The sequence below is a fragment of the Blennius ocellaris genome (genome assembly GCF_963422515.1).
Source record: "Blennius ocellaris genome assembly, contig: SCAFFOLD_192, whole genome shotgun sequence".
In the NCBI taxonomy this organism is placed as follows: domain Eukaryota; kingdom Metazoa; phylum Chordata; class Actinopteri; order Blenniiformes; family Blenniidae; genus Blennius; species Blennius ocellaris.
In genome coordinates this window covers 459-25481 of record NW_027661938.1, presented here as the reverse complement: position 1 = coordinate 25481, position 25023 = coordinate 459, and the positions used below count along the sequence as shown (strand labels likewise).

At 42.1% G+C, this 25023-nt stretch overlaps 2 protein-coding genes across 2 annotated transcripts; both read left to right on the top strand.

The window, feature by feature from the left end:
- Positions 1-966: 966 nt before the first annotated feature.
- Positions 967-5190, top strand: LOC308148562 (uncharacterized protein; the record flags this gene model as incomplete). The annotated part of the gene is made up of 4 exons (XM_080522036.1): positions 967-973; positions 1638-1889; positions 2023-2153; positions 5134-5190. 4 exons carry the CDS (start codon positions 967-969, stop codon positions 5188-5190), a joined length of 447 nt encoding a protein of 148 aa, XP_080378162.1.
- A 1417-nt stretch (positions 5191-6607) lies between these two features.
- On the top strand, positions 6608-24317 carry LOC308148561 (succinyl-CoA:glutarate CoA-transferase-like; the record flags this gene model as incomplete). The annotated part of the gene is made up of 8 exons (XM_080522035.1): positions 6608-6740; positions 8219-8267; positions 8375-8448; positions 8599-8684; positions 10504-10554; positions 11870-11990; positions 23051-23142; positions 24174-24317. Coding segments are annotated over 8 exons (750 nt in total), but the record flags the coding sequence as incomplete, so codon positions are not given.
- Between the last annotated feature and the right edge of the window lie 706 nt (positions 24318-25023).

Below are 25023 nucleotides of genomic sequence, written 5' to 3'. Positions count from 1 at the left end.
TTTCCTTCACACACACTAATGAGCTGGAGAGGTCACAGAGAGGTAACTTCCTATTTAGACATAGAATCAGGAAGTTTGAAAACTCCTTCAAACAGCAACTCTGTTTCTTTTCACATTGAGACGAGTTACTGGAGAGATTTGACGACTTCGACTGCAGCTGATCAGCTGGAATACAAACGATTGGTGAGAAACCTTTTAACACAGTTGATACTTTGGCTTTGGATGTTTGTTGAAATGCCTCATTTCTATTAGGAACTTTTATATGAAGAGTTATAGCTTCATCTTCAACATTTTGTCAGAATAGATTCAATGTTGTTTTGAATAGACATGAAGAACATGAGCGAATCAGTGTTTCAGGTCAACATTAGGAAAATACAGCGTGATATTTCAGAGTAAACATGATTGCGTATTTAAAGAACTGACAGGTTGACTTAATATTCTCTTTCCATGTGTCTTCAACATGATGACTGTGTAAATGTGCAGGTTACAGTCAACATGTTTCTTCTCCTCAGTGTTTTCTTCCTCCCAGGTGAGCTCTCTCTCACTGCCATTTAACTGGTTTCCTCCTTACTTTCAAGGTTTTAAATAAACGTTTCAGAATTCTATCTTGAGCTCATCAAGTGTTTGTTTTTCCAGCAGTGTTGGTTCATTGTGGCTATAAACCTGTAAACCTCAACATCACTGCACCGAAGGAGCTGGAAGCAATGGCTGGATCCTGTTTGATTATCCCCTGTAGATTCATACCTGAAACTGAGTTTGACAAACAAAGAACAATATTTGCAGGTTGGATTAAAGATGACTCAGATTTTAAGGATCATACAGACAGGATAGTTTTCAACAGCAGTGATACAGATAAGTCCTCTCATATCAGCATCATCGGAAACCTGGAAGAAAGAAAGTGCACCACAGAGTTTTCTGGATTCATGAAACCTTTCAACACAACAAAGTTCTACTTTAGAATTGAGAATGGACCGTACAAGGCAACAGCTATTTTAAATCCTGTTCATATAAAACTGGAAGGTAAGACTGTTTCATTAATTTACTTTAAAAACTTTATGGATAAAGTCAGTATTTCTTCCAGGTCATTTAAAAGTCTAATAGTATGGAATTGTCCGCTGCTCTTTTATGATTTAACTCCAGTTCTCTAATTTGCTTCTCTCACCTTATTTGCTTTTCAAGTCTTGTTTTCTTTAGTTGAGATGTTCGTTCTTATTCTTATTTTCCCTCTCATCACAGCTTCACCTAACCTCTCATAAGACTGAGGGTGAGACTTTACCAGTGTCATTCATCTCCAAATATTCTTTAAAGTTTTGTTTAGTTCCTTTGTCATCTGCTCATCAGACAGAAGTGATACGTTGAATCTCCAGTATTTAAAAGTAGCTTCATTATCCAGTTCCACAGTTCTTGTGATGGAATCACTTTAGAATTTCTCATTGAATTGTTTAATTTTGTTCTTTGCTGTTTTTTAGTTATTGACTGAAAACAGCTTTCTGTGGATTTATTCAATGTTTAAAGTTGTTTGTCTGATTTATCGATTCATCTGAAGCCTCAAAGGATCAGTTTTAGTGACAAGAAGAACCGGTACAAAGCGTATTGTAGCTTTCAGTGTAGAACGTGTGTTTGATGTGAAACTGCAGATTCTCCTCCGAGGCCGAGACTCAAAGTCTCAGGTGAGCAGAAGGAGAAGGAGTCTGTCACTATAAGCTGCTCAGCTCCCACTCCCTGTCCACACTCCCCTCCTCGACTCTCCTGGAGCCTCCGACAAGACGCTCACAGTCAAACTGAGCGACACACCGATGGAACCTTCACCACGAAGATCCAGGAGACCTTCACTCTGTCAGACCAACATGATGGGTTGAACATCAGCTGCTCTGCTGTGTATTATGTTGGTGGAGGACAACATGTGGAAACACCTGAGGAAAAGTTAACTCTCAGTGTTTCATGTCAGTGATCCTGTCAGCACATCAGAGTTCACATGTTTCTGATGAAGAAAGTTAACATGAGTCTTATTTTTCCCTTCAGATGCTCCTAAAGAGACGAGGGCCTCCATCAGTCCATCAGGCAGCTGGGTGAACCTGACCTGCTCCAGCAGAGCCAAACCTGCCGTCAGCAGCTTCAGCTGGTTCCAGACCAGCGGCCGTGGATCAATCAGAGTGGCTGAAGGAGCCTTTTACACCTTTAATGTGTTTGAAGGTGGAGTTTATTACTGCCTGGCTGAAAATGCTCTTGGTAGTCAGACGTCACCGTGGATTCTTGTGAACAAAGCAGGTAAATCTGCTCTTTTTCTTATTCTTATGCAAATATACAGTTTATTTATATTGATATATATTTTATGTGTCGATGATTATTTATCTCAGGGTTCTGAAACGTTTATGACCAAAAGAGACGCTTTTGCAGCTTTTCACCAAATACCTTTGGTCTGGAGCTGCAATTTTTAAGTTTTCACGTCTTTATGTGTCATGACTACAACTTCACATTTTTTTTATTATTATTTTAGCGTTTTATTTTTTAAAAACATGAGGCCACTCATTGTTTTCATCTGTATATAACAATTTGAGTTGTTTTGACTTTTACAAATTAGAAATGTAACAACAAATCTATGTTTTTCCATTATTTAAACTGATTTTAGGCATTTTAACATCTTCTACCATTTTAGCTTTTTCAACCTATTTTGTGTTATTGAAGCAAATTCAGCCAGTTTGATGACCAAGACTTTTTTTTTTTGGATGAAGGTTGCAGACCCTAAAAGGAATATTTAAACAATGAAATCGTTTTGGATGGACACTCATTACTTGTGCTGGTCTTTTCATTAACTTTCAGGTCTTTAGGGTTAAAAATGATAGTTATGGAAATAATGAAACACACTTTGTTGATTTTTCAGCTCAGCAACATGAGACCTAATAAAAAAGTTATTTCCACATTTTCATTGATTCTTTACTTTTATTTTTAAAGATATTTTATTACTTTTCAGTTTATACAAGAAAATGTTGGAAGCAAACATAAAAAGTGCCACATATTACACACACAGAGCATGGTGAACCACAATCTTCACACGGTGACAAAACAAATGATGAAAATTAAATGAAGACATATGAACTACACACACACACACACACACACACACACACACACACACTCACTCACTCACTCACTCACTCACACTCACACACACACACATATATATACATTTCTTTTTTCACTACATTTGTGTTGACTCTTGCAGATAAAGCAAACTCTTGCCTAACAAACACAGAAGTGTCAGTACTAAGATCCGGCGTCTCTGCAGATGATCAATGGTTTGGACTCAACATACTGATGATCCTGCAAGTTGTAGCTCTCTACACTACACTCGTCGTCTTTGAGTGGTGAGACAAACTTTTACATCTGTGGACACTGTAATCTGTTAAATGTTACTGTTCAACATGTTCACAGGTTTGTTTGTTTTTTTTTCTTCCAGCTGGTTCAGATTGAGATTTTGCTGCAAACAAGTGAAGGTAAACAATCTGTTGTCATTGGTATACATAATAGTCTAATAAAGAAGAGCATCTTACTGTCAACAACTCTTGAAGTTACTCTCTTACTAATGTAAAGTGTAGATTGACCAGACTTCATCATTTGTCTGAATATATCGACGTTTCATGGCCTGTTGATGAAGCAGGGTGTCAAACATCAGGCCTGTGGGGCAAAACTTGTCCACAAGACGCTCCAATCTGGACAAACCACCGAGGAAATGGTGGAAATTTCAAAGAAAACTTTGATTGTTAACAGATTTTGTAAGTCTGGTAAACGCAACACAACACTGAGACCAGAACATGTATAATGCAAAATAGAAAGGATAAGTTTCTTTTGGACATTTTCACTGTACTTTACACCTGAAAGTTTCATTAAAATTGGTTTTATGTTGAGATTGGAGTCATTTTCACTATTAATTGTTTGTATTTTGTGAAAACAGACATGTGTATCACGTACACTCTACGCCACGACAAAAAAAACCAACTTTGAATTTGTAGGAAAAATAGCTGCCGTGATGCTTTTACTTATGACATGTTTTTCTTCTGCATTGTGTTGTTGGGTTATTGTGACTAGCATGTAAGAACACCTTGTCCAGGAGGAACTAACAGGAGATTCACAGATGTCGCAGTATCAGAGGAATTTATAGTTTGAGACTTTGTCTTATCGCTGCCTGCACACTCAATTGTTTCGAAAATAATGTTCAGACAACTCCAACAAGCTCTCAGATGATGATTTGTGACTTTCACTCCTTGCCACAAGATTTTCTTGAATGCTTTTTGAATCTTTTCAGTTACTCTCCGATCTGATTTCTCTCCTTGAGGTTTTACTTGAAATTGTCCCAAGGTCATCAGGCTCCAGCTCCCCAAAGTCACCAGTTTTGGTCGTGCCCGTTGCTACTTTCCTATTGGTTGCAAATATTTGATTCCATTTCAATTTGCACCATGACACAATGGGAATGGACAGCCCTCACAGCACTATGTGGAGTTTTACCTCCGACTCTGGTTCTGTGGTCAAGTTTAACAAAAGCTGGAGGCCTTTCTTCAGACATGTTGAGGGATTGGTGTTTGCTGCTGTTCCAGACTGACTGATTTGAGTAAAGGTCCCGACGATGCGTGGTGGCGACGGAATGGTTTTAACTTTCACTTTTTAAAAAAAAATACTGTGTGCATTTTACAGTTGATCAATCTATGACCAGAACGGGAGTGTATTTTGGTTTTTCCCTATCTTTCCTTTTTTTTTTTCTTCTTCTTTCTTTCCTTCTTTTTTTATATTAATTAACAATTTTTTTTCATTTGTTTCATTAGGGGGGTGTTACTCTCACACCCCGAGCACAAGTGGCTTCAAAATAAAAGTATTGGGCATTTAAAAAAAACAAAAAACTGTCCCAACAAAATGTAAAGGCGACAACATCACTACTTCACTGAAGATGAACTGTGTTTGACCCTCCTGCATTAAAGGGTTCAGTGACTGGCCAGAGTCTCCTCCCTGTAGACGGTCGATCACATTAGAGTTTCATTGCTTCATTTCAAGACTCTGAACTGTACGAGTGTCATATTTGCAGCAGATCAGTGTAACTGTTGAAGCCCTGAAGGCTCTTGGTGTCGTTTGGTTTCCACACAGGACTCACCAGAAGGAGACTACGTCAACACGGTGAACCAGAGTCCAGCATCACGGTGAACCAGAGTCCAGCATCACGGCGAACCAGAGTCCAGCATCACGGCGAACCAGAGTCCAGCATCACGGCGAACCAGAGTCCAGCATCACGGCGAACCAGAGTCCAGCATCACGGCGAACCAGAGTCCAGCATCACGGTGAACCAGAGTCCAGCATCACGGCGAACCAGAGTCCAGCATCACGGCGAACCAGAGTCCAGCATCACGGCGAACCAGAGTCCAGCATCACGGCGAACCAGAGTCCAGCATCACGGCGAACCAGAGTCCAGCATCACGGCGAACCAGAGTCCAGCATCACGGCGAACCAGAGTCCAGCTTCACGAGCCACAAGCAGAAGACCAAGCTGTTAAAACCATTAACAGCATCGCCTGCTTCATCAAATCCTATAATTCTTGTTGTGAAATCTGTCGTTCTGCTTTTATGAGCTTTATGCATCGACAACAGAAAACTATTAAATTCTTCTTTTTTCTTCTTGAGAAAATTGTTCTATTAATGCTTTCCAGACACGTCCTGCAGGACATGGAGGTCACAGTTATACCACCCAATGTTACTTCAATCATTTCTCTCACATGTTTCGGGCCAAATATAATAGCTGCCTTTTCAGTTCAGAAACATAAAATTACAACTCAAGGTGATCAGTATCATCTGTTTTCAGAAATAAATTGATTGTGTATCGTCTATAAAACAATGGAAATTAATGACTTATTCATTATTATTCTCTACTGCAGTGATTCCCAACCAGGGGGGTCATGAAGCTGGCTTCAGTATCATAGTTTTTTATAGATAACGGTTTTTTTAAATGGCAGTGTTTTGGGCCAAGAGAAAAAGCTGAATTGATCAAAAATAAAAAAGGGACATTAGAGCTGAAGGTCTTTTGTGGTGAGAAACTGGAAAATGAAAGTTTGAAACTATGCACCCCCAGATGGTGTATAAACCCAAGTAGAGTTTATCCTCAGAGAAAAGGAACTCACCGTGATGCAATATTACAGAGAAACTATATTTCACATATAGTGATTTGAGAGGTTCCGTGAAGCCTTTCGTGGTCATACAGGGTGTGGCGGGTCGCTGAGGTTTACAGTGGTGAAAACGTAGGTCCCTCGTGAAACATGTTATGAACCACTGGAAGTCCCAACACAGAACCCTGTGGAACTTCACTTCATTAACATGAATGTAAAAGTTAATATCATTATTATTATTATTACTGCTACTACATCATTATTATTGTCATTAACAACAACAATAATAGAGTACAGTTATTTTTTTTTTTGTCGTATTGAGGTGTAGAAAAAAGTTTGAATAAATCCAAAGTTAACAAACCCCCACAGAAATAAGCTACAGGTGGAATTGCCAGGCTCTTATGTTGAAGGTCCTTCCTGTGCTGTGTTGTTGTGGTTTCCTCTGACTTGACGGCTTCATTGAACATGTCGGCGTCTCTCAGGGTGATCCAGCCGGCGGTCGGAGCGCTCCGTGCGGCCGGCCGCAGCTCGCTGCTACGAGCGAGAGAGCCGCGGCGGGGTCCGGGGGTCGGGCGCTGGAGGTCGGATACACTCACAGGTACGGACCGCTGCCTCCGGAGCTCACCGTCGCCAGTCCGCTCCGTCCCTGCAGGTTCCACCGGGGCGGGGGGGCTGCTGCACGGGAACCGGCCGCACGGAGAACCGGCCGCAGCAGACAGAACCGGCTCCATACAGCCGAATAAAGAGAACGCATGTGTGAAACTTTATGCACAGACCGGGAGTTTCCCACTTTAAGAGCGGCTGCGTGAACTTTAACCCGCACTTTAAGATTAAGGTCTGGAGCGTCAAGCTGGAGGAGACACAGGAAGTGTCAGAGACTGGACCTTTGATTCAAGGCCACCTGGAAGGAAGAAAGACTGGAACATTGATCCAAACTGCTTAAAGTCTCAGGCTGGTCTTGGTCTTGACTCGGCCCTTAAAGGGTCATATAAAGTGAAATTAACTCTAAAGGTTTTCCAGCAGTACTGATCGTCTCCATACCTGGAACGACGCCCCAGAGGTGTAGAAAGTGTGTCCTCTCTCTCCCTTTCTTGTTCCAGGTTTTAAAAAGTGTGTTGCTCCAACCAGCCAATCAGAACTCAAACCCGATATAGTGTCATCAGGGGTTTAGCCAATCACAATCAAGGTAGGCTCCTCCCCTTTGACTTCTCCCACAATCAGCCAGCTCTGCTTTGGCACATGGCACCACGAGAGGAAGTACTTCCTCCTCTTCCCATAGATGGGCATGTGTGGGCGGAGCCAGTCCAGCTCACACAGACACAGCAGATTCTGAATGCAGCTCCTATGATCCAGTATTCTAATGGAGTTTAAGATGGATTTGGACCAATAAACTGTGAATCCAAGGTTTTTAATATGACCATTTTAAAAACTTGGAGCTTCTCTGGTCTTGGTCTGTTTGTTTATTTGTTTATTTTCAGTGACCATATAGAAAAAAACATTGATCGTAAAGAAAAGATGCTTCGTACCAGATTTAGCCATGGCAAGTTTCTCTCTGCAGTCCCTGGCCAGGAACACAACATTATAATTCATATTACAAATAAAGCCTACAGGACAAATTAGTGACATTAGCAATAACCATAAACATATATCACATTTTCTTTTTTTTTCTTCTAAAATTCACACAGAATATTGAAAATGTTATACAATCCATTATACAAACAACGCAACGAGCAGGAACTGATTACAACACATTATAAATATAACCTACAGTAAAACGAGAGAAAATAATAATAACGGCTTTAAATGAAAAGTTGTTTAAAGGTGAAGGATCTTTTGAGGATGACACACTTCCTGTGAGCCATGGAGCAGAATGTTCTGGTTATCCAGAGTAAAGTTTTTTCAATGGCGGTGGAGTGGTATTATTCATAATTTTGAAAACGATTCTTTGATTAGTGTATAGAATTAAACTTTCAAATGACTTGGTCCTTTAAAGTGTTGGTCTGGATTTTGTCCCGGGTTAGGTTCTGACGATAATAATCCTGTTAATGATTCTTCCTCTCCTTGTGTTTTCCTCAGGAGACAACCTCAGGCCACTAGAGGGCGTCAGAGTCCTGGACTTGACAAGGTCAGATCAGTTTGTATGATAACAGTGAGAAGAAGTGATTTTTTAATTTTTAAATGCTGAACTCGTCCCATCAGGATCATTTAAGTGAATGAGTGAAGTGTTTTCAGGGTTCTGGCTGGTCCCTTCACCTCCATGATCCTGGGAGATCTGGGAGCCGAGGTGATCAAAGTGGAGAAACCAGGTCAGGAATCAAACCTTCACCCTGTCACTCAGACCAGCTTCAGTTTGGACTGAGGGATTTCAGTGTGTGTGTGTGTGTGTGTGTGTGTGTGTGTGTGTGTGTGTGTGTGTGTGTGTGCGTGTGCGTGTGTGTGTGTGTGTGGTTGAGCAGGTGCAGGTGATGACACCCGGGCCTGGGGTCCTCCCTTTGTGGGCTCAGAGAGCACATACTTCCTCAGCGTTAACCGTAACAAGAAGGTCAGCCCGGGGAAAACACACACGCACGCACGCACACACACACACACACACACACACACACACACACACACACACACACACACACACACACACACACACACACACACACACACACACACACACACACACACACACACAGTTAACTGACCAGTTTGAATCAACGGCTCTATGACAACATGACTACTGGAACTTAATGCTGGAATAAAGTTACTAAACACCAGTAAAGTTACTTAAGTCAGTGAATACAAACAGAATTAGTTACTTTTAAATGGAACAAAAGATGCTCGATAGTCTGGATGTTAGAGAAGGAATATGGTCCATAATCTGGATGTTAGAGGAGGAAGATGCTCTATAATCTGGATGATAAAGGAGGAAGATGCTCTATAATCGGATGTTAGAGGAGGAATATGGTCCATAATCTGGATGTTAGAGGAGGAAGATGCTCTATAATCTGGATGATAAAGGAGGAAGATGCTCTATAATCGGATGTTAGAGAAGGAATATGGTCCATAATCTGGATGTTAGAGGAGGAAGATGCTCTATAATCTGGATGATAAAGGAGGAAGATGCTCCATAATCTGGATGTGAGAGGAGGAAGATGCTCCATAATCTGGATGTTAGAGGAGGAGGATGCTCTATAATCTGATGTTAGATGAGGAAGATGCTCTATGATCTGATGTTAGATGAGGAAGATGCTCTATAATCTGGATGTTAGAGGAGGAATGTGCTCTATAATCTGATGTTAGAGGAGGAATATGCTCTATAATCTAGATATTAGAGGAGGAAGATGCTCTATTATCTGGATGTTGGAGGAGGAAGATGCTCTATAATCTGGATGTTAGAGGAGGAATATGCTCTATAATCTAGATATTAGAGGAGGAAGATGCTCTATTATCTGGATGTTGGAGGAGGAAGATGCTCTATAATCTGGATGTTAGAGGAGGAAGATGCTCTATAATCTGATGTTAGAGGAGGAAGATGCTCTATAATCTGGATGTGAGAGGAGGAAGATGCTCTGTAATCTGATGTTAGAGGAGTAATATGCTCTATAATCTGCCGGAACACGGAGGCGCCGAGCTCCGAGCTCCTCTTCATGGCTTCCGCGGTCCGTCCCCGCGATAAAGAGCCACTGACCGCGGCTGAACAGAACGCTGACCGCCTCTGGGAAGCGGAGCTGCCGGAGCGCGGTCAGCGCCGGAGACGAAAGCTCCAGACTCCGGTGTCCCGGACGCACATCAGCGCCACGGCCAGCGCTATGCTGCTAACAGAAAACTCCAACGCGATGCAAAGTCCCTCCCCCCGGTCTCCCCCTGCCTCAAGTCGCTGTTTCACAACAAACACTAAAGTTGAGCAGCAAAGAAAAGAAAATGAAAATAAAAACAACCAGAGCACAGCTGACCACACTGACAGCAGAGGATTCATCCGGCACATTAACATATTGAGGGCGTGTAGTAAATCACTGACCAATCAGCAGACAGACACATTAAAATATTGAGGGCGTGTCGTAAATCACTGACCAATCAGCAGACAGCAGCTCAACCTCAGACCCGTTCCATGGTCCTGGTACCCCAACGGAAGGGGAGCGGAAAAGCGGTCGCCTTTGGAGCGGTCTGGAGCGGTTTAGACTGCATTCCTGTGGTGACACGCGAACCTGAGCGGTTTAGACCGGTCTAGGCCGGTACTTTTTGTGCGGTGGAGACGGGGCTAAAGACAAACCCTCTGTGGAAAACTGCTCTGCTCCTCATGTCTGTGGAAAACTGCTCTGCTCCTCATGTCTGTGGACAAGCAGTGACTCACCAATGTTGGTTTGTTCCCTCAGAGTGTGGCCGTGGACCTGAAGCATCCCCGAGGAGCCCACACCATCCAGCAGGTAACGCTCAGCTTCCTCCAACAGTAGACATTGAGGGCTGCAGCTGATGTAGTTTACACGTTGGGCCACTAGTGGGTGCTGTTGTTTGTCTTTGTAATGAAACCACACACACAGAACAACATGCTATAAACACTAACAATATGAGAACATTCTCGTGAAAAAGTTGGATTGTTATTACGGTGACTATCAAAATAAAAGTACCAAGTCCCAGGAGAATTTGGACCGGGACTCATGACACTCTGGAGGAAACTTTGTTCTTATTGTCTTTACTGAGCATGTGCAGAACAAATATTAAGTACGGTTGTGGTGCTCATGCTCAGTAGTAGCAGTTCAGAAAAGTTTTCTGCCATTTTTCAAACAGAGACAGTGTTGGGAGTGTTTTCAAAACGTTGCATATCCCCCTTTTTCTTGTTGCATTTCCCCCTTTTTCATGGAGAAAGAGTTTTTTCAAAAACTTGTTTCCCCTCATTTCCATGGAAACAGAGTTCAAGTGTTTTCAAAAAGTTGTGTTTTCTCCAGTTTCCCATGGAGAGGGAGCATTTCCAAAAAGTTGTTTTTCACCGTTTCCATGGAGACAGATTGGGAGTTTTTAAAAAAAGATGTCTTTCCCCCATTTTCATGTAGACGGAGCACTTTTGAAAAGTTGTTTTTCCCCATTTCCATGGAGATGGAGTCCGTGGGTTTTCAAAAAGTTGTGTTTTATCTGTTTTGACTGAGCATTTTTTAAAAGTTGCATTTTCCCCCCGTTGCCATGGAAACAGAATGAGAGTGTTTTCAAAAAGTTGTGTTTCCCCCTTTCTCTTGTAAAGAGAGCAATTTTGATAAGTTGCTTTCTCCCCCCCGGCCCCCCCAATTTCCACGGAGACAGAATGGACGTGTTTTCAAAAAGTTGTGTTTCTCCCCTTTTTCACGTACAGTGTTTTTGAAAAGTTGCATTTACCTCTAATTTCCACAGAGATGGAGCATTTTTGAAAAATTGCATTTCTCCCCGTTTCCTCAGAAACAGACTGGGAACATTTTCAAAAAGTTGAATCCCCCCCCCCCCCACTCCGTTCCCAAGGAGATGGAGTGAGAGTAGTTTGGAAAAGCTGTTCCCACTCCGTTTCCATTGAGAAGGGATCAGAATGTTTTAAAAAATTTGCCTTTCCCCCATTTTTATTGAGGAGTGTTCTCGAAATATCTTACTTTGGGGGTCATTTTCCCAAAAAGTTGCATTTTCAGTGACTAAACATCGTTGATAAAATTAACCGTGGTGTGTGTGTGTGTGTGTGTGTGTGTGTGTGTGTGTGTGTGTGTGTGTGTGTGTGTGTGTCAGCTGGCATCAGTGTGTGACGTGCTGCTGGAGAACTTCTTGCCCGGGAAGCTGCAGGCTCTGGGTTTGGGCTTCGAGCAGCTGAGCAGTTTGAACCCTGGCCTCGTCTTCTGCTCCATCTCAGGTACCGACTCCGTCACGACTCCACTCCATCACGTCGCCGACATCTGTACGTCTTCTCACATCGTGTTGATGGTTCGAGGCAATTTATGAACATTTGTATCGCGTCTCATATTGAACTTTGCGTATTTCTCCGTAACGTATGCCGGAGGGTCAAGTCTGTACGGATCCACCAAGAATCAGACGTGATCCAAGTTTAGATTCCCGGCCAGAAACATAGACATTATTTTTTAAAGTCCAAGTGCTTAAAAAAATGTGAAGCTGCTCATTAAGTGTGAGAAGTCCTCTCTTTCAGATCCCACTAAACGACATGCACATGTTTTCATTTAGTTGTGCTTCCTTTGCTTCCTGCACTTCCTCATCCGGGCCACCAGATGGGGATGTATTCCACAGTAACGCCTCGTGTGAGGATTTATTGTCTTTCCTCCACTTCTTGATGGGTTTATTAAGGTGTGGACGGAGGGCTGCTTCCTCGGTTTTTATGCTGAGGCCTCTGATCTGCCCCAGGGTGTGTTTTTATGGGCTTTGGAGCAGAAAGAAAAGCCTCCTGTTGTGTGATTGTAGTTGAAAAGCTCTGTCTTGAAATACTTTCATGCAACTGATCGTGTTTTCTAAATGACTCAATAACTTGATTCCATTATGAATGAGATGGTTTTTACTCAAAAATACATATACTCTAAGGTATGCCATTTTAATTAAACATACTTACTCTTTTTTTTTTTTTTTTTTTGCATTCATTTTTTATGTATCATATTGTGGGGAACTTTAATATAATTTTGAAATCCATTTACTTTTCCATGAAACTACTTAAAACAAACTGAAAATAATAATAAAAATTAAAGCTGCAAGCAGCATTGGTCGGGACCTCGAGATTGCCCGTCGGGGGGGTGGCTATGAACGGTTCAAAATATTTGCTTAAATATAAAAAAAAAAAAAAAAAAAATTTTGTATGACTTTTATTTTGAAAAAACTGCGTCAAAACCAGCTAATTAGCTAATGATTTGTGATCGCAGCAACCCCATTAGGCTACCTACCAAATTTCGGCTCAATCAGACAATGTTTGCTCGCATGCTAACAGGCATGCTAAGCCGCAAGCTAGCCGAGCTGCCTAAAAATGTCTGTTGGGTTCTCCCCAGATGGCCCCGATCCTGAATCTGGTCTTACTTCAATTCTAGTGTAAAAGACACAGCACTTATGGCACAATAAAGGTTTTTCAAAAACTTCCACCTACATGAATTATATGGCCTCAGGCCAGGCCTCCTACGGAGGTCAGTGTGTGACATGAGAGTGACCTGGTGGAGTGCCGGGCCTAGGAGGCCCGGCCTTTGTCGGCGGTGTGCGAAGGTGTGAATGATGCAATAATTGTTTTTCACAAACTTCCACCGACATGAATTACATGTCTCAGGCCAGACTTCGTACAGGTTTTGCATGTCCTCATGACAGGAGAACATGAGACATGAGAGTGAGGTCAGGTCACATGAGAGTAACCTGAGCTGAGAATGACTGCTGAGGTCACTCTCAGGTCAAACTGCAGGATATGACAGGCTGTCAATCACACAGCAGTGATGAGCCTGAAGCTACAGGAAGCTGCCCATATATGGAGTGATGCACTGACCAATCACAGTGGAGAATTTCACAGCTGCACCGAGCGCGGACACTCTGACGTCAGAGTGAGCCAGAGAGGATTATATTAGAAGATTTTGCGAACAAGTGCTCTTAATCTATACTTATCGGGGGAGTATGTGGATAAAAATACCATACTTTTGTAGGAATTTTTGTCCTCTTTAAGACGGTGTACGCTTGGAAGCAGTCGGAGGTAAACTTTGGGCACCAGGGGGCGCTGTTTGGCAGGAACGGCAGATTTGGCTCCATCCGCTATAGTGTTAAGATTTCGGACGAGAAAAATGTTACTGTGTCGCTTTAACTCGTCATTCTGGGGACTTGTTTTGGAATTTTCCCCACATATGTTACATCCTCTTGTTCGGCAGGGTCTCGCGGGCGTGGCGATGCCCTCGGTTTGTGGCTGAGAGTCACGGTTTGCAAACAGTTAAGAGTAGTTCGGGGAGTTTAAAATCGTTGATTTTCGGCGAGAATTTTCCGTTTCCCCATGTTAATGGATGACAGGAGCCAAAAAGGCGATTAGGGGGTGGGGAGCTTGGACGGCTAATAAAAATGAAACTGGACTAGGTAAGAAAAATTCCCTCTAAATTATTGTAGTAAACAATCTCCTCTATTTTTGTATATCTCAATTTAACCGATACGACCTTCGCCCTATGATGGTTTAGATTTTCCGTTTCTGCCTTTTTTTGCCTTTTTTGGGTGAACACCTTACTTTGAAAGGCAAATAGCGGCCTTCCTGTTGGAGTTAGGTCAAAAGTTAGAGCGCGTGAGTCGTAGGGCTTGAGTAGACGAAGAAGTTTCGTATTCGCGACATTTCTCTACGACATTCCTACGGACCGTGGCGGGCGATTGCAATTTTCTAGGTGGCGCTAGAGAGCCATTTTTGGATTTTCATGGAATGTTTTGACATGGTCACCGGCTCTATGCGATTTTTCACGAGTCTTCCAAATTTGGTGAGTTTTTGAGCGTGGTTAGGGGGTCAAATATGAGCGCAACGGAGAAAAACGAACAAAGAATAATAATAAGAAACATTCGAAATACAATATACAATTTCGCCACCACATCAGAGTGGCCGACGCCCCCTTCGGGGGCCCCGGCCACTCTGGGAGGGTCAGGGGAGTAACCGGATGAGTGCGGGCCCTCCTTCGGAGGGCCCGCACTTTTGGCGACGACGAAATCCAAAAGAGACCTGCCGTTGGCTGGGCCTAGGGCCCAGCCGTTGGCGAGGTCCCTAATTATGAAAATCTCCCAAAGTGTTTCAATGTTTAGTAGGCTAACCAACGGCTCCGTTTTGTAGTACCACTATCTGCCACAAGATGGTGTGCAGTCAAACTTCTAAGCACTCTTTTCTCAGTTGAACAAAAGACAGCGCCACACTAAAGGTGTGTTCACATTCTCCTGTTTGGTCCAGACCAGAGTCTCTTCAGGGAAGAACCGTTTCATTTGGCCAACGGGAACACGCCCAGCAACTCTGGTCCACTTCTCCTTTAGCCTAGGAAACACTGGTGCTTCCTTTAGAGCCTCCTTTAGCCTAGGAAACACTGGTGCTTCCTTTAGAGCCTCCTTTAGCCTAGGAAACACTGGTGCTTCCTTTAGAGCCTCCTTTAGCCTAGGAAACACCGATGCTTCCTTTAGAGCCTCCTTTAGCATAGGAAACAACGATGCTTCCTTTAGAGCCTCCTTTAGCCTAGGAAACACTGGTGCTTCCTTTAGAGCTTCCTTTAGCCTAGGAAACACTGGTGCTTCCTTTAGAGCCTCCTTTAGCCTAGGAAACACTGATGGTTCCTTTAGAGCTTCCTTTAGCCTAGGAAACACTGGTGCTTCCTTTAGAGCCTCCTTTAGCCTAGGAAACACTGGTGCTTCCTTTAGAGCCTCCTTTAGCCTAGGAAACACCAATGCTTCCTTTAGAGCCTCCTTTAGCATAGGAAACACCGATGCTTCCTTTAGAGCCTCCTTTAGCCTAGGAAACACTGATGCTTCCTTTAGAGCTTCCTTTAGCCTAGGAAACACTGATGCTTCCTTTAGAGCCTCCTTTAGCCAAGGAAACACTGATGCTTCCTTTAGAGCTTCCTTTAGCCTAGGAAACACTGATGCTTCCTTTAGAGCCTCCTTTAGCCTAGGAAACACCGATGCTTGCTTTAGTGCCTCCTTTAGCCTAGGAAACACTGATGCTTCCTTTAGAGCCTCCTTTAGCCTAGAAAACACTGATGCTTCCTTTAGAGCCTCCTTTAGCCTAGGAAACACTGATGCTTCCTTTAGAGCCTCCTTTAGCCTAGGAAACACTGATGCTTCCTTTAGAGCCTCCTTTAGCCTAGGAAACACTGATGCTTCCTTTAGAGCCTCCTTTAGGCTAGGAAACACTGGCGTCACCTAGTGTAAGTGTGGTCTGATTGTCAAAACAACATGATCGTCTTTCGCTAACTCCTTTTGGAAGCCTCCTCACTCCTTTACCGAGTCCCAGACTGTCTAACTCAGTCTAACCCTGTAACTCATTGTTGTGTACCACAAGTAGCCTGAATAAAGAAGATCAGTTCCCACTGGAAATCACTTAAGCCCCGGTCCCACCACACACAAGTGCCGGGACGGAGCGGAGCGGTACCGAGCGGTACGGAATAGAGACCCCGACCGAAATTTTGGGTCGCGTCCCCACTGCAGAGAGGAGCGTGAAAAGTGGGCGGGGCTTATGAGCTCCGCAGAAATGTGACATTATAACAGAAAAGAACGTGGTCAGATGTAGATCTTATGAATCCTCTGTTGTTGTTTAAATTCTCCACTTTGCACTGTTTTTTTTTGCAGCGGAAAAAAAAAGAAGTTACTTTTTCCAGCAGTCATTTTTTGCAGCGGAGAGCTGCAGCCGCAACTTCCATGTTTGTCGTGAGAGAGCGAGTCGCTCGGCCACTTGCCAGCGACTTGGAGCGACGTGCCCCGCACTCGAGCGCTGGGGGGCGGGGCAAGTGGCCGGAGCGTTCCCCCCGGTTGGCTGAGGCACAGACACGGGAGTCTGAGCTTTCTGCTCAAACGCAGGAGGTTCTCCACTCCGGCGCTGATCGCGGTCCGGCAGCTCAGCGCCGAACACGGAGGCGCTGAGCTCCGAGCTCCTTTTCATGGCTTCTGCGGTCCGTCCCCGCGATAAAGCGCCACTGACCGCGGCTGAACAGAACGCTGACCGCCTCTGGAAAGCGGAGCTGCCGGAGCGCGGGCAGCGCCGGAGACGAAAGCTCCAGACTCCGGTGTCCCGGACGCACATCAGCGCCACGGCGAGCGCTATGCTGCTAACAGAAAACTCCAACGCGATGCAAAGTCCCTCCCCCCGGTCTCCCCCTGCCTCAAGTCACTCTTTCACAACAAACACTAAAGTTGAGCAGCAAAGAAAAGAAAATGAAAATAAAAACAACCAGAGCACAGCTGACCACACTGACAGCAGAGGATTCATCCAGCACATTAACATATTGAGGGCGTGTCGTAGATCACTGACCAATCAGCAGACAGCAGCTCAACCTCAGACCCGTTCCGTGGTCCTGGTACCCCAACGGAAGGGGAGCGGAAAAGCGGTCGCCTTTGGAGCGGTCTAGAGCGGTTTAGACCGCATTCATGTGGTGACACGTGAACCGGAGCGGTTTAGACCGGTCTAGGCCGGTACTTTTTGTGCGGTGGAGACGGCGCTATTGTACCACATGAAGGTGGAGTTCATTACGCTACCACGCAGTTTGTCCTTGTGTCCAACTGGAAAAGAAGGAGATGCAGGTTCTGACGAGTTCTGAAGTTATTGGTGTAAAATGTGTATCCTGATATGATTAAAATGAAAAAAAAAAATAGAATCTAGGGATTCATATAAAAGATCGGGTTTGAACTTTTGATCAAAGAAACAAAGAAGAGTACCCCCGTGTAAAAGTAGAGCTCATTATTCCCTCATGGTTACGTGGATGTGGCAGAAACATCAGAGGACCGAGGACTGAACCCTGAGGTACACCACAGAGTGATAAAACTGCACTTCCAAGCCCAACGAGAAAGGCCGCGGCCCCTCGTCTGATCTCTGATTGGTCAAATCATTTCAGTGGAGCCAAACTGTGGTGGACACACCCACTGTCACAAACACACACAAGTAGAAACTTCAAAAAAGAAAGAAAACTAATGTTTTTTCCTGCGAAATGCTTCTTCACTTCTCTACAGTTTGTATATGAATCAGAGCAGTGGGTGAATAGAGGTTATAGATTATTAGTGGGGTTAGAAAACTAAACATAGTTGAGTTAAAGTAGAAGTTATTGCATCAAGTGAAGTTGCCACGTTCCAGGTGTCGTGAGACTGTAGCACCATAAAGTACAGCCTGTTACACTGACAGGAGACAAAGGAATGAAACTAATAGGGGATGAAGTGACTCACTACTGCCCCCAATGTACAAATGTTGCACTTCAGAATAAATGTAACTGTAACTTTAAGGCCTTGTTTGTAAAAATCATCATCATTTGTCTTCCGCTTTCTACGGAGTCCACGTGTTTTGATAAAGTTCCATTGTACCCAGAAGGTCAAAGCATTTTCAAAAAGTCGCATTTTCTTGTTCATAAGGACTCGAAGCGCTCCCTAAAAGTTCTGTTTTCAAAACTTAGCTTTTTCCCATTTCCGGAGTCTAAGTGTTTTCGAAAAGTAGCACTTTCCTGTTTCTACAGAGTTGAAGCATTTTCAAAAAGCTCTGTTTTCAAAATATTTTGTTCTCAAAATGTTGCTTTCTCCCGTTCCCACGGAGTCAAAGTGTTTTCAAAAAATCGCATTATCACATAAGTCCAACAATGAAAAACTATGTTTCAAGTGAAAATGCATCATTTTTGCATTTTCCCATTTCCACCGAGTCAAAGCTTTTTCAAAAAGTTGTAATTCCCCATTTCCATTGTTTTTATGTTTTCCCCCTTTTCCCAAGGAGTGGAAGCATTTTGAAAAAGCTGTGTTTTCAAAAAGTTGCATTTTTCCCCTGTTAAAACAGAGTTGACGCAATTTCAGAAAGTTGGGTTTTCTTATTTCCATAGAGTTGAAGTGATTTTAGAAAGTTGTGTTTTCAAAAAGTTGTTTTCCCGTTTCCAGAGTTGAAGCAATTTTAGAAAGTTGTGTTTTCAAAAAGTTGTGTTTTCCTGTTTCTGGAGTTGAAGCAAATTTAGAAAGTTGTGTTTTCAAAAAATTGTTTCCCTGTTTCTAGAGTTGAAGCGATTTTCGAAAGTTGTGTTTTCAAAAAGTTGTGTTTTCCTGCTTCCACAGATTTGAAGGGATTTTAGAAAGTTGTGTTTTCAGTAAGTCGTGTTTTCCTGTTAACACAAAGTTGAAGCATTTTCAAAAAGTTGTCTTTTCCGTAGTTTCCACTGAGTGAAAGCGTTTTCAGCAGTTCCAAATTCAATCTAACCAAAAATGCTTCAAACGTTTTTCAGTCGTAATTGTTATTTCTCGAACCTCAAAGAGTCACGGTATGGAACTTGGTTCCACCATTATAAAAGAATCTCCATGGAGTCGAAGTGTTTTTAAAAAAAATCTGGTTTTCAGTTGCTCTGAACACCGTTGTGTAAACAGGGTCTGATCCTCACCCTGATGTCTGAACCTCGTCTGAATTCTGCAGAGTTAAAACAAAATCGTCCTCTTGAGTCGTCGCTCACTTTTCTGTGAAGCCTCACAGTTTTCATAACTTTGTTCCTGCACATTGCTCAAATGTCATATTTAACGTTTATATAACGTTCCCTCTGACTCCCAACTTCAACCTCAACTTCCCACTTTCACTGTTAATCCAGGTTCTCTTTCAGACCTCACTCATCATCGCTAACGATGTTCCTGCACGCAGCCTGCCTCTGTTGACTTCCTGTAGCTTTCAAAATAAAAGCTGGGTGAAAAATTATTATTATTATTATTTTTTTTTTTTTTTTTTCAAGGAATTTGTAATTTCCCACTTCCCTCTTACTCAAGAACACACCACTGAACACGTTTGGTTCTTGTTTCATTCAAAGGATAATTTAAATCTATTTAATTGACTGAAATATAAATCTTTACAGGGTTTTTTGATTATTTAAAAAAATTATAAATTTATAGGACTTTTTTTCTTTAGGATATATTTGAAAAAGATGTTTATAGTTTTATATGAACAAAAAAGGAACAATCACAGCTAATATTGAAATTGAATAAGAATTCAATTAAATCACATACATATACAAATATTAGAAATGTTACAAATATTTTGAAATTGTTTGCATGAAGTTGAATCATACACAAATAATTAATAATCATATTGGAAAATAATGATATAGAAATTGCATTTACAGCAAATACAATAAAAGTTACTTAAGTTATATCTACTATTGTTGTAATAAGTAGCTTTATATTTTTCTGTATGTATTCACATTATTTTAAAATTGTACACCACAAATTTCACCGTAAAAAAACTGTCATTATTATACATGATGTTTTGTGGCAATGTTTTGGTCAATTCGGTAAAATTTCAAGGTTTACATGGCAATGTTTTGAAAACTATGTCTGCTGCCATGGAAACGGCAGAAATACTGAAAATATTGTAGTTTCATGTTGGATCATGAGTTGGCGCTGTTGGTTGTGTTATAAACATTAACAGTAGGAGAACGCGGACATTCTAGTGGACAGACGAAGTTGGATTGTTATTATGGTGACTCAATTATTTGTGTCCATGGCGACGGAATCGGCGCAATTTTCAAAAAGTTGCTTTTCTAGTGACTCCGTTATGTCGTGAATACAGACCTACAATACGCTACAAATGTTTTTCCGCTTTCACTTAAAACGTTGTTGTATAATCGGCCCTTATTTGACATAATTTTGACGTGCGTTGTTTCAATTTTTGTTTCACCAAAACAGAAGTACAAGGTTTTTTCACGAGAACATGGACTTATGGGAGTTCTGTGTTTATACTGTGTATCATTGGAGGAGCCTTAATCTGTTTAAATCCTCACCGTTTGTTCTTATTTGGGTCGAGGATCGAACAATATTGATCCAAATTAAGAAAAGCGAATAAAATGAAATATAAAAATGTATATTTTGTGTGATTCTAGTGACAAAGATTTAAAGGGGCGGGATTAAAAAAGTTAAACTTCTTCCGACCCCCTTTTGGAACATGTTTGGAGTGCGTGTCATGTGAAGTGTCTTGTGTTTCTTACATGTTTGGAAATAAATAAATAAATAACAATAAAAAAAAAAAAAATCACATCTAGGAAAAATGTATTTTCCCAAGGGGATTTCAAAAGGTTCGCTCAAATCCCGCTATTTATTTTTTGACATTCCTCAACATTTATGTAGATTTGTGGATAATTCAATTATTTTTTGTCATTTTTATTATTTTCATTTCCTTTTTGTCCTCCCCTTTTTCCTCTTTCTGTTCTTGCTTTAGCACGACGCTCACATATTCATCCTCCTCTCCTTCAGTTAAAAAAATAATAGAAGGACTACATTACCCGGGAGGCGTCATTAAGCAGCAGCAGCTGGACACGGGGAGCAGATTTATGGTCTGATTTCATCCCGAGCTGGACGCTGCTCAGATTGATTCACCAAAAATCTGCACTTCCTGTCAGCTTAATGAAAATGGAAAAAAAATCAAAGATGAATGTAAATCACACTGGACTTCGTGCTTCCTGAAGATGGATGGTTTTCACAGTGTGGACTGTTTTTAAAAGTATCAGTCAACTTCTCATCAAACGTCTTTTCCTCGATGGCGTTGTTTAAATATAAGGTCACATGTTTTGTCCTTCTCCCATTCCCTTCATTGTGAGGAGAAGTCACTAAAGACATAGAGTTGAACATTGTCTGCGTATTAGTGGAACAGAATGTTGTGTCCATGCGGGAACATATTTTAGGAAAACTTTGATGGGCATAGGTTTAGTCCCTGAGGGATGCCACATGTTTCTACGGAAACCGTCTCTTTGTCTCTGGTTTGGCCAAAACATCACAGTGAAGACAAACCCAGGGAGACACAATGACTCACAAACACACAACAACGAGCGTTAAGCAGAGTAACGTCAAAGAAAAGCGTCGTTTTCACAGGTTAGATGCTAGTTTATATTCTGGGGAGCAAGAACCACAAATTACAGATTGAGATTAGACGTTGTAAATATAAATGAGGTTGAAAAGATGGAGTTGAGTATCATCTGCATAGAAGTGCAAGTTGTTTTTCCCCCCCAACTGATAACGAGTGAAAAAAAAAAACCGCAAAAAAAAACCTTAGGGGCCAAACATTGACCCGTGAGAAACACCTCTCGTGAACACTGCTATAAACCCACTTCAGACTATTACAATACGTGATGTACCTGGGGTACATCACAAGTTCATCTTTGTATTTGATGTATTTCATTGTATTTCATTCATTCAGAGCAACACTTTTGCTTTAAAGGCGACTTTTGCTGAACATAAAGATTGTAACAATGAGATGTTGTACAAGTTGTTTAAGGTTTTATAGGGGTCATATTATGCAAAATTAACTCTCTAAAGTTTTTCCAGCAGTAATAATCGTCTCCATACCTGGAAAGACGCCCCCGAAGTGTAGAAAGTCTCTCCTCTCTCTCCCTGGCTTGTTCCAGGTTTTAAAAAGTGTGTTGCTCCAACCAGCCAATCAGAAATCAAACCCTATATAGTGTCATCAGAGGTTTAGCCAATCACAATCAAGGTAGGCTTCTCCCCTTTGACTCCTCCCACAATCAGGCAGCTCTGCACTGGCACATGGCGCCACAAAAGGAAGTACTTCCTCCTCTTCCCAAGATGGGCATGTGTGGGCGGAGCCAGTCCAGCTCACACAGACTCAGCAGATTCTGAATGCAGCTCCTATGATCCGGACCCCAGGCTGGAAACAAGTTTCTTGGCCTAATACACCAAAATAAAATGTTCTGATTGGACGGGACATTGATCGGTACGGCGGCTCCTGAACCGTACGTTACTGTTTGGGTTGGACTCGATGCTCACCTGCTTTTTGATTTGTCCTTTCTGTAGGTCACATGTTTCCCTTTTACCCACTTGAACAGTGCATCTATTCCCCCGTTTGTATATAAGGTTTTACGATGAATGAATACTTGGAAAAAGACATGAGGAATGTTTTTCTGTCCTTGAGTCGCACTGATTCATGTGCAGGTGCTCGCAGCTCCACTCAGTCTTTCCTCGCAGTTCAAATCATCATTTTTACAATCATTACATGCACTTTTTCTTTCATCTCCTTTGATGTGCAGCGAGTGCCGAGTTGGCACTCTTTAGGAAACCTCTCTGGTTGTTTAGTCAGAGCGGCAGACTCAACATGCAGCTGGAATGTGGCTTTCTTTCCTGGAAGAGGAGCCGCCAGGAGGCTGATGGTTTGATTCCCTGCTGAGTTTCGCTCTCAGCGAGGACACAAAGCAGTCTGCTGCCACTACAGTAATCATCTGCGTCTGTGTGTGTGTGTGTGTGTGTGTGTGTGTGTGTGTGTGTGTCCAGGTTATGGACAGACTGGTCCTCAGTCTCAGAGTCCAGGCTACGACTCCATCGTCTCGGCCACATCAGGAATGATGCACATCACGGGGCCAGAGGTCAGACTGTGTTCCATTTGACTGGATTATGATCTGTTGTTTCATCTCGTGGAGCCGATCCCGGCTAAATATGTGTGAATGTCACTACTGGACAGTTCACCAGTACAGTACAAAGCAAATACAGAGAGACGGACAGTCGCTGTCATTCACACAATTTGAAGACACTAATGAGCCTCAGACAGATGCTTCTTAAGTTTTGGACGAAACATTAGAACCCGGAGAGAGAACATGTTACCTCCACACAGATAATAACCTCAGTCTGTTCTATTCCATGCAACTTCTATTTTAGGGCAATTAAATTGTGGTGTACCTCAGGGTTTAGTACTCGCTCCCCTGTGATTTTCCTGAACATGACATTTGCACTTTTTCCCATATGGTACTCATCTCTATTTTTTTATATTAATTCCACTTACAGCATAACTTGTTTCCAGACATGAAAAGAAATCTGAAGTTGTTGTGAGTTGTTCTGATTGGCTCTCATAGATTTTGGTAAAAAAAAAAAAAAAAGTTCCACTTTATGCCATTTATGTTTTCCACATTATTCCTTGTCAAATGTCCACACTTCCAATTTTTTTATATCTGTTCTATAAATCACAGCTGAGCTTTGAAAGGTTGATATACAACACTTGTGTTTTTTATAGCGAGTAGGTTCACATCAGTTACTTCTCAGAAATACTGATGAACTGACATCACGGTCAAGATAGAGGTCAAAATACTAGTTTCATTGCCATGTTTCTGACGGTTTGCAAAACCATTGAATGTAAATAAAAATGAAAATGTGAATTCCAATATATTTGGATGAGAGCAGTGGCGTTCACTGTCACACCTCATGAATGTGTCCAAAATGGCTCAAAGTGTTGTGTTTTTCCCTTTTTAAAGGTGGTTTTGCATGTTTTCAAATATCATTGAACAGTTTTTCTTTGGTCATGTCCTGTAATTAGGTCGTTTCCTCAATATTCAAACATAAATAGACGACTGTGTTGTGCAGCATTGCTCCCTCTCCTCCCATGATGCACTGGTTCTGCGTGCAGGGTGGCGAACCGGTGCGCCCGGGCGTCGCCATGACGGACTTGGCGACGGGCCTGTACGCACATGGAGCCATCATGGCGGCGCTGCTGCAGCGGCACAGGACGGGGAGAGGAGCACACATCGACTGCAACCTGCTGTCTTCGCAGGTACCGAGGAGAAAACACATTAAAACCTCAACATTCATCCACTGCAACATTAGTTTGGATCAAATTAGGGTTTTTTTTTATTTATCTGGTTTTCTTTCTGTATGAAGTTCAACCAGGCCTCAGTGTGATCCACAAGCGTTCAACTTTTACCCAATCAGAGCAGCTCAACACTTCTGCAAATTATGTTTGTCTTTTGGTTATATGTTGAAAAACTGCTTTTTCTCTTGCCTTTTTCATCTTTCTTTTTTTTCCGTTTTGCTTCTTACCTGTTGCCACCGGTATGAAATGATTAACATTGTCAATCAATTGAAAACATTTATTGATTTATTGCAGTTTTTGTGAATTAATAGATTAATCACACATTTTAAAAATGTATTTGTCAAGCATGAATGCAGAGTTCAGGGAAACATAGCTTAATTTTGGACCTCGGACTGCAACTCGTTATTTTATGATGCAACACAAAGTGTTTCAATGTCCACAGGTGGAGAACCAATTAGATTAAACCATTAAATAAGTGAAAATTATCAATAAAATCAGATAAAACAAAGAGTTTTCTCAGGTACACTTGTTTGTATCGCTGTAGTTCTATTAGCTATTAGATTCAGCCTTGCAGTACCAACTTTTACCTCAAGATGGTATCAGGAGTCACTTAAGCCAGTCCTTAAGACCTCCAAAGAATGGGTGGATTAAGGCGACATTTCAAGTG